The 17,701-nt window shown below is 47.5% G+C and overlaps 1 protein-coding gene across 1 annotated transcript in view; it reads left to right on the top strand.

Moving 5' to 3' along the window:
• The window catches only part of LOC149442037 (rab GDP dissociation inhibitor alpha-like), a 66,829-nt gene that overhangs the window by 12,531 nt on the left and 36,597 nt on the right, over positions 1 to 17,701 (top strand). The window contains exon 2 of the mRNA XM_089656594.1: positions 16,804 to 16,959. Coding sequence (XP_089512720.1) covers positions 16,804 to 16,959 — 156 coding nt within the window. The remainder of the gene's footprint in view (positions 1 to 16,803; positions 16,960 to 17,701) is intronic.

The following is a 17,701-nucleotide window of genomic DNA, read 5'->3' as shown; positions in this document are numbered from 1 at the left end:
GTCTGTGGAGACCAGATATAGTGAATGCAGGGTCTGGGGAGACCGGATATAGTGAATGCGGGGTCTGGGGAGACCAGATATAGTGAATGCGGGGTCCAGGGAGAACAGATATATTGAATGCAGGGTCCTGGGGAGAGCAAATATAGTGAATGCAGGGTCCTGGGGAGAGCAAATATAGTGAATGCAGGGTCCAGGGAGACCAGATATAGTGAATGCAGGGTCTAGGGCAGTGATGGCGAACCTTTTTGAGCCCGAGTGCCCAAACTGCAACCCAAAACCAACTTATTTCTTTCAAAGTGCCAACACTGCAATGAAACCTGAATATCGAGCTTTTGGTTTAGAAAAAACAACTCGTACAGTAGTGCAAACTAATTAACAGTACAGGGATGACCAGAGACTGCGGACACAGTACAGGGATGACCAGAGACTGCGGACACAGTACAGGGATGACCAGAGACTGCGGACACAGTACAGGGATGACCAGAACTGCGGACAGTACAGGGATGACCAGAGACTGCGGACACAGTACAGGGATGACCAGAGACTGCGGACACAGTACAGGGATGACCAGAGACTGCGGACACAGTACAGGGATGACCAGAGACTGCGGACACAGTACAGGGATGACCAGAGACTGCGGACACAGTACAGGGATGACCAGAGACTGCGGACACAGTACAGGAGATGACCAGAGACTGCGGACACAGTACAGGAGATGACCAGAGACTGCGGACACAGCACAGGGATGACCAGAGACTGCGGACACAGCACAGGGATGACCAGAGACTGGGGACACAGCACAGGAGATGACCAGAGACTGGGGACACAGCACAGGGATGACCAGAGACTGGGGACACAGCACAGGGATGACCAGAGACTGGGGACACAGCACAGGGATGACCAGAGACTGGGGACACAGCACAGGGATGACCAGAGACTGGGGACACAGCACAGGGATGACCAGAGACTGGGGACACAGCACAGGGATGACCAGAGACTGGGGACACAGCACAGGGATGACCAGAGACTGGGGACACAGCACAGGGATGACCAGAGACTGGGGACACAGCACAGGGATGACCAGAGACTGGGGACACAGCACAGGGATGACCAGAGACTGGGGACACAGCACAGGGATGACCAGAGACTGGGGACACAGCACAGGGATGACCAGAGACTGGGGACACAGCACAGGGATGACCAGAGACTGGGGACACAGCACAGGGATGACCAGAGACTGGGGACACAGCACAGGGATGACCAGAGACTGGGGACACAGCACAGGGATGACCAGAGACTGGGGACACAGCACAGGGATGACTGCTGACCTTTGGGGAGGGAGGGGGAGCGGGTACCTAAATTTGACAGGTACCCACTCTTACTTCCGCAGAGTTTTTTTTTTTTATCTTACCTGTTCCTCGATCCAGCCGCGCGCTGTCTTCCCGGCTTCTGTAGTGTGGGCGCTCGTCGGACAGCCGGATGCCCAGTGCGCATGCGCGAGAAGCGCTGCGCTTTGTGATTGGTCCGGCGGCTTCTGGGATCTGTCATGTGTCCCAGGTACCGCCTTACCATTCACAAGGAGCACTGCTTCTTGTGCATGCGCACTTGGGACCCGGCTGTCACGCACACTACAGCCGGGAAGACAGCGCGCCGCTGGATTCTCCTGGCGTGCCCACAGATAAGGCTCGGCGTGCCGGCTGTGGCACGCGTGCCACGGGTTCGCCACCACTGGTCTAGGGAGAGCGGATATAGTGAATGCAGGGTCCGAGGAGACCAGATATAGTGAATGCAGGGTCCGGGGAGAACAGATATAGTGAATGCAGGGTCCAGGGAGAACAGATATAGTGAATGCAGGGTTCCGGGGAGACCAGATATAGTGAATGCGGGGTCCGAGGAGACCAGATATAGTGAATGCAGGGTCCGGGGAGAACAGATATAGTGAATGCAGGGTCCAGGGAGAACAGATATAGTGAATGCAGGGTCCGGGGAGACCAGATATATTGAATGCAGGGTCCGGGGAGAGCAGATATAGTGAATGCAGGGTCCAGGGAGACCAGATATAGTGAATGCAGCGTCTGGGGAGAGCGGATATAGTGAATGCAGGGTCCGAGGAGACCAGATATAGTGAATGCAGGGTCCGAGGAGACCAGATATTGTGAATGCAGGATCCGGGGAGACCAGATATAGTGAATGCAGGGTCCGGGGAGACCGGATATAGTGAATGCGTGGTCTGGGGAGAGCAGATATAGTGAATGCGGAGTCCGGGGAGAGCAGATATAGTGAATGCTGGGTCCGGGGAGACCAGATATAGTGAATGCAGGGTCCAGGGAGAGCGGATATAGTGAATGCAGGGTCTGGGGAGACCAGATATAGTGAATGCAGGGTCTGAGGAGACCAGATATAGTGAATGCAGGGTCTGGGGAGACCGGATATACTGAATGCGGGGTCTGGGGAGAACAGATATAGTGAATGCAGGGTCTGGGGAGACCAGATATAGTGAATGCGGGGTCTGGGGAGACCAGATATATTGAATGCAGGGTCCTGAGGAGAGCAGATATAGTGAATGCAGGGTCCAGGGAGACCAGATATAGTGAATGCAGGGTCTGGGGAGAGCGGATATAGTGAATGCAGGGTCCGAGGAGACCAGATATAGTGAATGCAGGGTCCGGGGAGACCAGATATAGTGAATGCAGGGTCCAGGGAGACCAGATATAGTGAATGCAGCGTCTGGGGAGAGCGGATATAGTGAATGCAGGGTCCGAGGAGGCCAGATATAGTGAATGCAGAGTCCGGGGAGACCGGATATAGTGAATGCAGGGTCCGAGGAGACCAGATATTGTGAATGCAGGATCCGGGGAGACCAGATATAGTGAATGCAGGGTCCGGGGAGACCAGATATAGTGAATGCAGGGTCCGGGGAGAGCGGATATAGTGAATGCAGGGTCCGGGGAGAGCGGATATAGTGAATGCAGGGTCCGAGGAGACCAGATATAGTGAATGCAGGGTCCGGGGAGACCGGATATAGTGAATGCAGGGTCCGAGGAGACCAGATATTGTGAATGCAGGATCCTTGGAGACCAGATATAGTGAATGCAAGGTCCACGGAGACCAGATATAGTGAATGCAGGGTCCGGGGAGAGCGGATATAGTGAATGCAGGGTCGGAGGAGACCAGATATAGTGAATGCAGGGTCCGGGGAGACCAGATATAGTGAATGCAGGGTCCAGGGAGACCAGATATAGTGAATGTAGGGTCTGGGGAGAGCGGATATAGTGAATGCAGGGTCTGGGGAGACCAGATATAGTGAATGCGGGGTCTGGGGAGACCAGATATAGTGAATGCAGGGTCCGGGGAGACCAGATATAGTGAATGCGGGGTCCGGGGAGACCAGATATATTGAATGCAGGGTCCGGGGAGAGCAGATATAGTGAATGCAGGGTCCAGGGAGACCAGATATAGTGAATGCAGCGTCTGGGGAGAGCGGATATAGTGAATGCAGGGTCCGAGGAGACCAGATATAGTGAATGCAGGGTCCGAGGAGACCAGATATTGTGAATGCAGGATCCGGGGAGACCAGATATAGTGAATGCAGGGTCCGGGGAGACCGGATATAGTGAATGCGGGGTCTGGGGAGAGCAGATATAGTGAATGCGGAGTCCGGGGAGAGCAGATATAGTGAATGCTGGGTCCGGGGAGACCAGATATAGTGAATGCAGGGTCCAGGGAGAGCGGATATAGTGAATGCTGGGTCTGGGGAGACCAGATATAGTGAATGCAGGGTCTGAGGAGACCAGATATAGTGAATGCAGGGTCTGGGGAGACCGGATATAGTGAATGCGGGGTCTGGGGAGACCAGATATAGTGAATGCGGGGTCCAGGGAGAACAGATATAGTGAATGCAGGGTCTGGGGAGACCAGATATAGTGAATGCGGGGTCTGGGGAGACCAGATATATTGAATGCAGGGTCCTGAGGAGAGCAGATATAGTGAATGCAGGGTCCAGGGAGACCAGATATAGTGAATGCAGGGTCTGGGGAGAGCGGATATAGTGAATGCAGGGTCCGAGGAGACCAGATATAGTGAATGCAGGGTCCGGGGAGACCAGATATAGTGAATGCAGGGTCCAGGGAGACCAGATATAGTGAATGCAGCGTCTGGGGAGAGCGGATATAGTGAATGCAGGGTCCGAGGAGGCCAGATATAGTGAATGCAGGGTCCGGGGAGACCGGATATAGTGAATGCAGGGTCCGAGGAGACCAGATATTGTGAATGCAGGATCCGGGGAGACCAGATATAGTGAATGCAGGGTCCGGGGAGACCAGATATAGTGAATGCAGGGTCCGGGGAGAGCGGATATAGTGAATGCAGGGTCCGGGGAGAGCGGATATAGTGAATGCAGGGTCCGAGGAGACCGGATATAGTGAATGCAGGGTTCGGGGAGACCGGATATAGTGAATGCAGGGTCCGAGGAGACCAGATATTGTGAATGCAGGATCCGGGGAGACCAGATATAGTGAATGCAGGGTCCACGGAGACCAGATATAGTGAATGCAGGGTCCGGGGAGAGCGGATATAGTGAATGCAGGGTCGGAGGAGACCAGATATAGTGAATGCAGGGTCCGGGGAGACCAGATATAGTGAATGCAGGGTCCAGGGAGACCAGATATAGTGAATGTAGGGTCTGGGGAGAGCGGATATAGTGAATGCAGGGTCTGGGGAGACCAGATATAGTGAATGCGGGGTCCGGGGAGAGCGGATATAGTGAATGCAGGGTCCAGGGAGACCAGATATAGTGAATGCAGGGTCTGGGGAGAGCGGATATAGTGAATGTAGGGTCCGAGGAGACCAGATATAGTGAATGCAGGGTCCAGGGAGACCAGATATAGTGAATGCAGGGTCCAGGGAGACCAGATATAGTGAATGCAGGGTCCGGGGAGACCAGATATAGTGAATGCAGGGTCCAGGGAGACCAGATATAGTGAATGCAGGGTCTGGGGAGAGCAGATATAGTGAATGCAGGGTCCGAGGAGACCAGATATAGTGAATGCAGGGTCCAGGGAGACCAGATATAGTGAATGCAGGGTCCGGGGAGACCAGATATAGTGAATGCAGGGTCCGGGGAGACCGGATATAGTGAATGCAGGGTCCGGGGAAACCAGATATAGTGAATGCAGGGTCTGGGGAGAGCGGATATAGTGAATGTAGGGTCAGAGGAGACCGGATATAGTGAATGCAGGGTCCAGGGAGACCAGATATAGTGAATGCAGGGTCTGGGGAGAGCGGATATAGTGAATGTAGGGTCCGAGGAGACCAGATATAGTGAATGCAGGGTCCAGGGAGACCAGATATAGTGAATGCAGGGTCCAGGGAGACCAGATATAGTGAATGCAGGGTCTGGGGAGACCAGATATAGTGAATGCAGGGTCCAGGGAGACCAGATATAGTGAATGCAGGGTCTGGGGAGAGCAGATATAGTGAATGCAGGGTCCGAGGAGACCAGATATAGTGAATGCAGGGTCCAGGGAGACCAGATATAGTGAATGCAGGGTCCGGGGAGACCAGATATAGTGAATGCAGGGTCCTGGGAAACCAGATATAGTGAATGTAGGGTCCAGAGAGAGCGGATATAATGAATGCAGGGTCTGGGGAGAGCGGATATAGTGAATGCAGGGTCCAGGGACACCAGATATAGTGAATGCGGGGTCCGGGGAGACCAGATATAGTGAATGCAGGGTCCAGGGAGACCAGATATAGTGAATGTAGGGTCTGGGGAGAGTGGATATAGTGAATGCAGGGTCCGGGGAGACCAGATATAGTGAATGTGGGGTCCAGGGAGACCAGATATAGTGAATGCAGGGTCCGGGGAGACCTGATATAGTGAATGCGGGGTCCGGGGAGACCAGATATAGTGAATGCAGGGACCGGGGAGACCAGATATAGTGAATGCAGGGTCCAGGGAGACCAGATATAGTGAATGTAGGGTCTGGGGAGAGTGGATATGGTGAATGCAGGCCATACATGGGTCGAATTCTGAACAAATTTTCTTTAGAAAATCGGAAATTTAGTGCATTTTGTAATTCGATGGTGCCACCATTGATTTTAAAATATGACCAACCAAGCCTTTAAATTCACCTCATGTTGCTACAGAAAAAAAATTTGTGGCCAAGAATTTTCTTTTCTTTCCAGGTCACAGCTCATTTCTTTTTCAATTACATTTCTCGCACAATTGTCCCATCATTGATTAGAAATTCGTTAATTTTTAAAAAAATTTCCAATGTGCCCGATCACTCAAATTCGATGGTCACTCGAAAATCGTCTGTTCCGCGGCCCACTAATTGTGCGATATTCAAATGAAAATTCTTAGGCTGGCCATACATTATACAATGTTCTTGAGAATTTTGCTTTAGATTTACCAAAAACCATATAATATGAGGTCAAACCTAAACATCACTTTTAATTGTATCCATTCAGGCAGGCTCTTGCACTACATAGCTGAAGGTAAATCTAAACGAAATTGGACAGAAAACTGTAAGAAAATTGTATAGTGTATGGCCTGCCTTAGAAAAGATTTTTGAAAGAAAATTCTTTCAGAATTCAACCCGTGTATGGCTGGCTTATTATACAATTATACAATTTTCTTGAGATTTTTGCTTTAGATTTACCAAAAACTATATAATACGAGATCAAACCTAAAAGACACTCAATTGTATCCAGTTAGGCTGGCCATACATTATACAATTTTCTTGTACAATTTTTCTTTAGATTTATCAAAAAGCATATACCATATTTTTCGCTCCATAAGACGCACCTAGGTTTTAGAGACAGAAAACAGGAAAAAAAAATTCTGAACTAATGGACTGCAGACATAGTACAGGAGATGACCAGAGACTGCGGACATAGTACAGGGAATGACCGGAGACTGCAGACACAGTACAGGAGATGACCAGAGACTGCAGACATAGTACAGGAGATGACCAGAGACTGCGGACAGTACAGGAGATGACCAGAGACTGCGGACACAGTACAGGAGATGACCAGAGACTGCGGACACAGTACAGGAGATGACCAGAGACTGCGGACACGGTACAGGAGATGACCAGAGACTGCAGACATAGTACAGGAGATGACCAGAGACTGCGGACACAGTACAGGAGATGACCAGAGACTGCGGACAGCACAGGGATGACCAGAGACTGCGGACAGTACAGGAGATGACCAGAGACTGTGGATAGTACAGGAGATGACCAGAGACTGTGGATAGTACAGGAGATGACCAGAGACTGTGGATAGTACAGGGGATGACTGCTGACCTTTGGGGAGGGGGGGGAGGTGGTACCTGAATTTGACAGGTACCCGCTCCCACTTTCGCGGAGTTGTTCTTTGATCTTACCTGTTCCTCGATCCAGCCGCGCGCTGTCTTCCCGGCTTCTGTAATGGCGTTCGGCATGACAGCCGGGTGCCCAGTGCGCATGGGCGAGAAGCACTTGCGTTTTGTGATTGGTCCGGCGGCTTCTGGGATCTGTCATGTGTCCCAGGTACCGCCTTACCATTCACAAAAAGCACCGCTTCCTGTGCATGCGCACTTGGCACCCGGCTGTCATGCCCACACTACAGAAGCCGGGAAGACCGCGCCGCTGGATAGAGGAACGGGTAAGATGAAAGAACAACTCCGCGGAAGTAAGAGCGGGTATCTATCAAATTCAGGTACCCGCTCCCCCCCCCTCCCCAAAGGTCAGCAGTCATCTCTATAAGGTCCCGCTGTAGAGCTGAGCGGCCGGCCCGGTATTCTGACACGGCGGCGCTGAAAATACCAGACCGGCCGCCCCATATTCGCTCCATAAGACGCACTGACATTTTCCCCCCTTTTTTGGGGGGAAAAAAGTGCGTCTTATGGTGCGAAAAATACGGTAATATGAGGTCAAACCTAAACAACACTTTCAATTGATTCCAATCAGGCAAGCCCTTGCACTACATAGTTGAAGGTAAATCTAAAGGAAATTGGGCAGAAATTGGACAGAAAATTGTATAGTGTATGGCCAGCCTTTATGCAGACCATAGACGGGTCGAAAATCGACCGATTTTTTGGCCCACCATTAGTGGGTTAATTGGTCAGCCATTTTTTAGGGTTTTGGCACAATTTTTTTATTGGTTAAGTTGGAAAATTCATGGCCGATTTTTGACGATCAGCCAATTTTCCCGCCTATGATGGGCAAATCGGCCGGTCATTTTACCGATAAAAAATCTGCGCATGAGCCGTGACCTGCAAGAAGAAAAATAAGAAGAAGAAAAGAAGAAGAAGAAAAAGAAGAAGAAAAATAATAAGAAGAAAATAAGAAGAAGAAGAAAAGAAGAAGAAAAGAAAAAGAAGAAGAAAAGAAGAAGAAAAAGAAGAAGAAAAAGAAGAGGAAAAGAAGAAGAAAATGAAGAAGAAAAGAAGGTGAAGAAGAAAAAGAAGAAGAAAAGAAGAAGAACAAGAAGGAGATAAGAAGAAGAAAATGAAGAAGAAAAAGAAGATGAAGAAGAAAAAGAAGAAGATGAAGAAGAAAAAGAAGAAGAAAAAGAAGATGAAGAAGAAAAAGAAGAAGAAAAGAAGAAGATGAAGAAGAAAAAGAAGAAGAAAAGAAGAAGATGAAGAAGAAAAGAAGAAGAAGATGAAGAAGAAAAAGAAGATGAAGAAGAAAAAGAAGAAGAAAAGAAGAAGATGAAGAAGAAAAAGAAGAAAAAGAAGAAGAAGATGAAGAAGAAAAAGAAGATGAAGAAGAAAAAAAAAAAAAATTGTATAGTGTATGGCCAGCCTTTATGCAGACCATAGACGGGTCGAAAATCGACCGATTTTTTGGCCCACCATTAGTGGGTTAATTGGTCAGCCATTTTTTAGGGTTTTGGCACAATTTTTTTATTGGTTAAGTTGGAAAATTCATGGCCGATTTTTGACGATCAGCCAATTTTCCCGCCTATGATGGGCAAATCGGCCGGTCATTTTACCGATAAAAAATCTGCGCATGAGCCGTGACCTGCAAGAAGAAAAATAAGAAGAAGAAAAGAAGAAGAAGAAAAAGAAGAAGAAAAATAATAAGAAGAAAATAAGAAGAAGAAGAAAAGAAGAAGAAAAGAAAAAGAAGAAGAAAAGAAGAAGAAAAAGAAGAAGAAAAAGAAGAGGAAAAGAAGAAGAAAATGAAGAAGAAAAGAAGGTGAAGAAGAAAAAGAAGAAGAAAAGAAGAAGAACAAGAAGGAGATAAGAAGAAGAAAATGAAGAAGAAAAAGAAGATGAAGAAGAAAAAGAAGAAGATGAAGAAGAAAAAGAAGAAGAAAAAGAAGATGAAGAAGAAAAAGAAGAAGAAAAGAAGAAGATGAAGAAGAAAAAGAAGAAGAAAAGAAGAAGATGAAGAAGAAAAGAAGAAGAAGATGAAGAAGAAAAAGAAGATGAAGAAGAAAAAGAAGAAGAAAAGAAGAAGATGAAGAAGAAAAAGAAGAAAAAGAAGAAGAAGATGAAGAAGAAAAAGAAGATGAAGAAGAAAAAGAAGAAGAAAAGAAGAAGATGAAGAAGAAAAAGAAGAAGAAAAAGAAGATGAAGAAGAAAAAGAAGAAGAAAAAGAAGATGAAGAAGAAAAAGAAGAGGAAGAAAAAGGAAAAGAAGAAAAAGAATAAGAAAAAGAAGAATAAGAATTCCAGTCCACTATTATTTATTATATGAAAAAGTCTTGCGGTGGCAACAATGTATCTATTTGTATCCGAATAAAATCTGTATCTGAAATGAATACAAATGGATACATTGTTGCAACCGCAAGACTTTTTCATGTAAAATATAATAGCGGAGCTCTCTGCAAGGGACAGAAGTAATTATGGGGGTAAATGCCAGCCGTAGACGGGACGAAAATCGGCCGATTTTTTTACTGTTGGTGGTAACGTCGGCCAATCGAACGACTGATTTTTCCGTTTTTTTAATAAAAAAAGTCCGGTCTTTGACCCGTCTATTGCTGGCATTACAAACCGTTGACCTCTGGTTATTAGCGGCAGAGGAGTCCCATTCGCCCATTATGTTCTAGTTTGCTAGTGATGGGTCATACAAGACCTGCACCCGGTCAGTGCCAACGGGCAGAGGAGAGAAGCTGTGAAATGTAAGCTCTTAGGAGGATTTGGGACACCGTCACCAGCCAGTGGCTTATATATCCGTCTAGTGTGTCATGAAACAGGGATTAGCCTTATTTCCTTCATAACAACAACAAAAGCAGCACAATCCGTGGAGTAACCACTGGGGGTACACAGCGGGCCATGGCTCTTGGGGGGGCGGGAGGACAGGGGCCCGGCCATGGGGGCCACTGACCGTTATTTCACCTTTTTATACATTTCTTTCCCCGCAGTGTTGTCTGCTGTCCCAGCCTCTTGCAGGCTGCAGGCTCGCGTTGACCAATGGTGCGTTTTGCATTTGAAGAGAGTGCTGCTCATGAGTATGTGTCTAAGCAGAAAATGTATTTATTTATTACAGGTATTTATATCACGCTGTCCATGTAGAGCTCTTTACATATTGTTCATTCATATCAGCAACTGAACTTCAAGTGTTCCTAAACCCACAACAGTACAATCAGTCTGTAGATGCAGTAAAGCATGCTTGTTATACTCACTGTGGAACCTAAGGGGTTAATCCTCCGCAGTGTGTAACAATACTTTTTGATCCTGTCTTCTCTGATCCTCCCCTTCTTCCAGTGTCCCCTTCTTATCTCCTGATAAGACATATTGTGTGGAGTCACTTTGCACATGCTCAGTTTGGTGTGTATTGCTAGAAAGGATTTTTTTTTTTCTTGGGAGAGTGCCTGTGATCAGCACAGAGCCAATCAGTGCTGTCCAGACAGAGGTCAGGGGTTCTGCATACTCCTAGAGAAAACTCCTCCTACAAGCTTTAACCAGTGCTCTGCTGGACACTGATAGAAGTCACAGGACTGTTATATACTGCTGATGGGAAAAGATATTTAGCAGTTTATATTTACTAAAATAATTGCATTTCCATGTTTTGTGTACTGTGGGAGACCAGATATAGTGAATGCAGGGTCCGGGGAGACCAGATATAGTGAATGCAGGGTCCTGGGAGACCAGATATAGTGAATGCAGGGTCCAGGGAGACCAGATATAGTGAATGCAGGGTCCAGGGAGACCAGATATAGTCAATGCAGGGTCCGGGGAGACCGGATATAGTGAATGCAGGGTCCAGGGAGACCAGATATAGTGAATGCAGGGTCCGCAGAGACCAGATATAGTGAATGCAGGGTCAGAGTGCCCCCTTACATCAGGTGTCGACATCAGAATGCCCCCCTACATCAGGTGTACCCATCAGAGTGCCACGTTACATCTGGGTCCCCATAAAATATTCCCCTTACATCAGAGTGCCTCCTAACATCAGGTGTCCCGACCAGAATGCCCCCTTACATCAGGTGTCCCCGCCAGAGTGCCTCCTTACATCAGGTGTCCCCACCAGAGTGCCTCCTTACATCAGGTGTCCCCACCAGAGTGCCTTCTTACATCAGGTGTCCCCACCAGAATGCCCCCTTACATCATGTGTCCCCATCAGAGTGCCCCCTTACATCTGGGTCCCCATAAAAAATTCCCCTTACATCAGAGTGCCTCCTTACATCAGGCCCCCCCCCCCCCAGAATGCCCCCTTCCATCAGGTGTCCCCACCGGAATGCCCCCTTCCATCAGGTGTCCCCATCAGAGTGACCCCTTATATCTGGGTCCCCATAAAACATTCCCCTTATATAACAGTGCCTCCTTACATTAGGTGTCCCCACCAGAGTGCCTTCTTACATCAGGTGTCTCCACCAGAATGCCCCCTTACATCATGTGTCCCCATCAGAGTGCCCCCTTACATCATGTGTCCCCATCAGAGTGCCCCCTTACATCTGGGTCCCCATAAAAAATTCCCCTTACATCAGAGTGCCTCCTTACATCAGGCCCCCCCCCCCCCAGAATGCCCCCTTCCATCAGGTGTCCCCACCGGAATGCCCCCTTCCATCAGGTGTCCCCATCAGAGTGACCCCTTATATCTGGGTCCCCATAAAACATTCCCCTTATATAACAGTGCCTCCTTACATCAGGTGTCCCCACCTGAGTGCCTTCTTACATCAGGTGTCTCCACCAGAATGCCCCCTTACATCATGTGTCCCCATCAGAGTGCCCCCTTACATCTGGATCCCCATAAAAAATTCCCCTTATATCAGAGTGGCTCCTTACATCAGGTGTCCCCACCAGAGTGCTTCCTTACATCAGGTGTCCCCCCCAGAGTGCTTCCTTACATCAGGTGTCCCCACCAGAGTGCCTCCTTACATCAGGTGTCCCCCCCAGAATGCCCCCTTACATCAGGTGTCCCCACCGGAATGCCCCCTTACATCAGGTGTCCCCATCAGAGTGACCCCTTATATCTGGGTCCCCATAAAAAATTCCCCTTATATAACAGTGCCTCCTTACATCAGGTGTCCCCACCAGAGTGCTTCATACTGAAAGACCGACATACCAAGACATTTTGGACAATTGCATGCTCCCAACTTTGTGTTCCAACATGACTGCACACCAGTGCACAAAGCAAGGTCCATAAAGACATGGATGAGCGAGAATGGTCAAACCTTCCCATAGACACCCTCCTAAACCTTGTGGATGGCCTTCCCAGAAGAGTTATTATTATTATACAGTATTTATATAGCAGCAAAAAGGTTTGCTGAGCGCTGTACATTATAGTGGGGGACAGTACATGAGACAATACAGTAACAGAACAAAACACGAGGGGTTCGAGGGCCCTGCTCTTTCGAGCTTACAATCTAGGAGAGTTGAAGCTGTTATACCTGCAAAGGGCGGGGCCAACTCAATATTGAACCCTACGGACTAAGACTGGGGGGCCATTACCGTTCAGGTGCGTGGAAAGGCCGGCCGACCAATACTTTTGGCAATACAGTGTGTGTATGTGTGTATATATATATATATATATATATACACTGCTCAAAAAATTAAAGGGACACTTTAAAAACTCCTGCTGGATCTCTATGCTGATATGGACGGGGGAATGTGTTAGGAACCTAAGGATGCCCCATCATTTGATGGAAATTAAAATGATTGACCTACAGAGGACTGAATTCAAAGACACCCCAAAAATCAAAGTGAAAAAATGATGCAGCAGGCAAGTCCATTTTGCTGAAATTTCATTGCTGCAACTCAGAATGGTCCTCAGTAGTTTGTATGGCCCCCACATGCCTGTATGCATGCCTGACAACGTTGGGGGGAGGCTCCTAATGAGACCACGGATGGTGTCCTGGGGTATTTCCTCCCAGATCTGGACCAGGGCATCACTGAGCTCCTGGACAGTCTGAGGTGCAACCTGGCGGCATCGGATGGACTGAAATATGACATCCCAGAGGTGTTCTAATGGATTTAGGTCAGGCGAGCGTGGGGGCCATTAAATGGTATCAATTCCTTCATCCTCCAGGAACTGCCTGCATACTCTCACCACATGAGGCCGGGCATTTTTGTGCACCAGGATAGGGTCTGAAAATGGGTCCAAGGATTTCATCCCGATACCTGATGGCAATCAGGGTGCCATTGTCTAGCCTGTAGAAGTCTGTGTGTTCCTCCATGGATATGCCTCCCCAGACCATCACTGACCCACCACCACCATATTACAGGCAGCATAACGTTCTCCATGGCTTCTCCAGACCCTTTCACGTCTGTCACATGTGCTCAGGGTGAACCTGCTCTCATCAGTGAAAAGCACAGGGGGCCAGTGGTGGACCTGCCAATTCTGGTGTTCAATGGCAAATGCCAATCGAGCTCTATGGTGCCAGGCAGTGAGCACAGGGCCCACTAGAAGACGTTGGGCCCTCAGGCCACCCTCATGAAGTCTGTTTTTGATTGTTTGGTCAGAGACATTCACACCAGTGGCCTGCTGGAGGTCATTTTGTAGGGCTCTGGCAGTGCTCATCCTGTTCCTCCTTGCACAAAGGAGCAGATACCGGTCCTGCTGATGGGTTAAGGACCTTCTACGGCCCTGTCCAGCTCTCCTAGAGGAACCACCTGTCTCCTGGAATCTTCTCCATGCTCATGAGACTGTGCTGGGAAACACAGCAAACCTTCTGGCAATGGCATGTATTGATGTTCTATCCTGGAGGAGTTGGACTGCCTGTGCAACCTCTGTAGGGTCCAGGTATGGCCTGATGCTACCAGTAGTGACACTGACCCTAGCCAAATGCAAAACTATTGAAAAACAGTCAGAAAAGATGAGTAGGGAAAACAATGTCAGGCCTCCGCCTGTAAAACCATTCCTGTTTTGGGGGTTGTCTCATTGTTGCCCATCTAGTGCACCTGTTGTTAATTTCATTAACACCAAAGCAGCTGAAACTGTTGAACAACCCCCTCTGCTACTTAAATGACCCTTAATTTTTTTTGAGCACTATATATATAGTTTATAACATTTTTTTAAGCCTAAAATTTGCCCATTTCTCTCCCACAAAATGCTCTCAGACAGAATTCAGCAGTTTCACAACGAGCTCTGAATAACTTTATTTGCGAGGAAACATTACAGTATGATACCGCTGCCAGGAATCTGCCTAAATGAGGAATAGATGTTGACAGCTCCTGGCCCTGGGTCGTTCTGCTGCATATTCAGAGGGCATCTGTCAGCTCCGCACAAAAGACGCAGCCATTTTCAGAGGCTCGGGCACTATTCACGACAGCCAACAGCCCTGAAGCAATGTCATTTATTACTGTTTTAGCTGAGTATGTCATTTATTAAAACTGAGCAAATTCTGTGCCCATTACCGGCTCCAGGCTCAGGGAAATCGCATTCCCGGCGATACAAGGCATTCAAGGAGGCAGTGACGCCGTTTACAACATGGCTGCTTCTTGACAAAATGGCCATAGAGGGGTAACTAAACCCCTTGTGCAGGGGCGGACTAACAACTCATGGGGCCCCCGGGCAATAGGGGATCATGGGGCCCCTATGTCCTCGCCCAAACTCAAAAAAGCCTATGAAAGGTACCAAGGGGGATCTCATGGGGCCCCCTACTGACCCCGGGCCCCCGGGCAGTGCCTGAGTTCCCAAATGGTCAGTCCGCCCCTGCCCTTGTGGCATTGGTGCTAGATCTGACGAGGGCTATATTCATATCTATTGCAACAATTCCCATTGCAAGCTTTCAATAGCCACATCAATTCCAGGGAGTCACCCTGTTTTTTTACCCCCCTGTTATACCCCACCACCCTGAATCATGTACAGACCTCCCTTCATCCATCTCATTCATCAGAGACTTGACCCATTCCTTTACTTGTATACTTTACAAGGTGACCCGTATTTTGCTAGAATGTCCTGAAAGGTTGATATTGAGTGAATTTCAGTAAAAGAATCAAAATTTAATAAAAAATAACAAAAATAAAGTCCATAAATAATTTCTTCTAAAAACTCGCCATGTAAATCCAGTATGTGTCGTAACCAGGGGCGGACTGACAACTCATGGGGCCCCCGGGCAATAGGGGATCATGGGGCCCCTGTGTCCTTGCCCAATCTCAAAAAAGCCTATGAAAAAGGTACCAGGGGCATCTCATGGGGCCCCCTACTGACCACGGGCCCTCGGGCAGTGCCAGTGTTTCCAAATGGTCAGTCCGCCCCTGGTTGTAACCTCAAAATAAAAGAAAACTCGATAGTGCATTATCCTCACATAAATTCATCAAAATATCACAAATAATTATACCAAAAAACCTAATAGGTCTCATGCAAAAATGCATAAATCGTGCAAACACGTGGTGACCTGTGAAACACGTGATAGTGAACCACTCTGTGTATTTATAAAGTGCTTCAGTGTGCATTCAGTGTACACATCTAATGTGGCTGAATTGCATACCCTTACCCAAATGAGTAATAAGACAGCCTTTATATATATATTATTATTATTATTGTACAGGATTTATATAGCGCCAACAGTTTGCTCAGCGCTTTACAATATAAATATCCAAAGGAAGGTGCAGATACAGATCTGCTAGCACCTTGTGGGTACCTTCTGATCCCTCAATACTCCTATCGATACTCTTTTCTCCTTCAATGCTCCAGTATATTCATTCATAGAGAAAAGAAGATTTGTATAGTGTAGTATGTAAAGATATGATAACTCCACGCTTTATTGGTAATGCTTACATAAAACATCACATATCAGGCATAAAAGTTCCCATGATCCACCTTGCAGCAGCTTCCAAGAACGCCAAATGCTTTTCCACAGTCAAAATGGCCGCTCCGCTATTTCCGGTTTCTCAGACAACGTCCACCGTTACGTCCCTTGACGCGTTTCGTCACTTCCTTGACTTCCTCATAAGGGGTGTCACAAGGTTTTTTTGGTATAATTATTTGGGATATTTTGATGAATTTATGTGAGAATAATGCACTATTGTGTTTTATTTTATTTGAGCTTACGACACATACTGGATTTACATGGCGAGTTTTTGGAAGAAATTATTTATGGGCTTTATTTTATATTAAATTTTGATTGTTTTATTCGTTATATGAACACTAAGAAGGGTGTTTAGTTAATTAATTCATACTTTCAAGGGTGAAAGTGAGACTTCTTTAGAGTGTTTTCACAGGGTTTCTGAATTTTTGGGTCGTTTATTTACGTATGATAATTTCAGTAAAAGGCTAATTTTGCTTTTTTTTGTCTACTATTTTTTAGGCAGGGTTCACGCTGTTGGTTTGAAGAGGATGTCAATCTCTGTCACTTTTTATTAATGTGTTCTGTCCACCAGGGGATGAAGAACATGTAGTATTCTGTCCCATCTTTCTAGGTGCTGCTGACTAGCTGTGAGGTTGGACAGTCCGCCCCTCCTCCCTTCACCGTGTCCGACAACGCAGCTAGCAAGGAGACAGATACTTTGACTGATGGTACTTTTCTCCATCTCCAAGAACCTGCCCAAGATGAGCTCCTCACCAGGAATGAAAGGGTAGAGGGGATTGTCAACTAAAATGTTTCGGGCAAGTGGGCCAATGCTTGGACACTAAGAAAAGTGCAGTTTGCCAAAACAGACATCTCCTTACTAGCTTTGTTTTCGGATGGCAGTGGAGGGGGGAGGGATGCCCTGTCCAACCTCACATGTAGCTTTTTAGACAGCACATTGGAAGATGGGAGAAAGGACTCCATGTAGTTGTCCCCTGGGGAACAGAACACATTAATACAAATGAAAGTGGACTAACTCCTTTAACCAATGGGCTTCTCCTTTAATATATGTTGGCACGCGTTTTGCCGGGTAACAATGTGCATTGAGTAAAGACATCCCATTCATTTAAATAGGCTACCTAAAGCACTAAAACACCCTAAAATAGATGAATGTACTCTATGATGTTAAAGTGTTATTAATGTGTTACTAAACCCTGCACCCAGCATTCATTATATCCGGTCTCCCCGGACCCCGCATTCACTATATCTGGTCTCCCAGGACCCTGAATTCACTATATCTGCTATCCCCGGACCCTGCATTCACTATATCCGGTCTCCCCGGACCCTGCATTCACTATATCCTGTCTCCCCAGACCCTGAATTCACTATATCTGCTATCCCCGGACCCTGCATTAACTATATCCGGTCTCCCCGGACCCTGCATTCACTATATCCGGTCTCCCCGGACCCTGCATTCACTATACCTGATCTCCCCGGACTCTGCATTCACTATATCCGCTCTCCCCGGA

Source organism: Staurois parvus, unplaced genomic scaffold, assembly GCF_062004578.1.
Source record: "Staurois parvus isolate SC_StPar_1 unplaced genomic scaffold, SC_StPar_1.0 ptg000920l, whole genome shotgun sequence".
Lineage (NCBI taxonomy): Eukaryota > Metazoa > Chordata > Amphibia > Anura > Ranidae > Staurois > Staurois parvus.
This window is presented reverse-complemented; position numbering and strand designations above follow the sequence as displayed.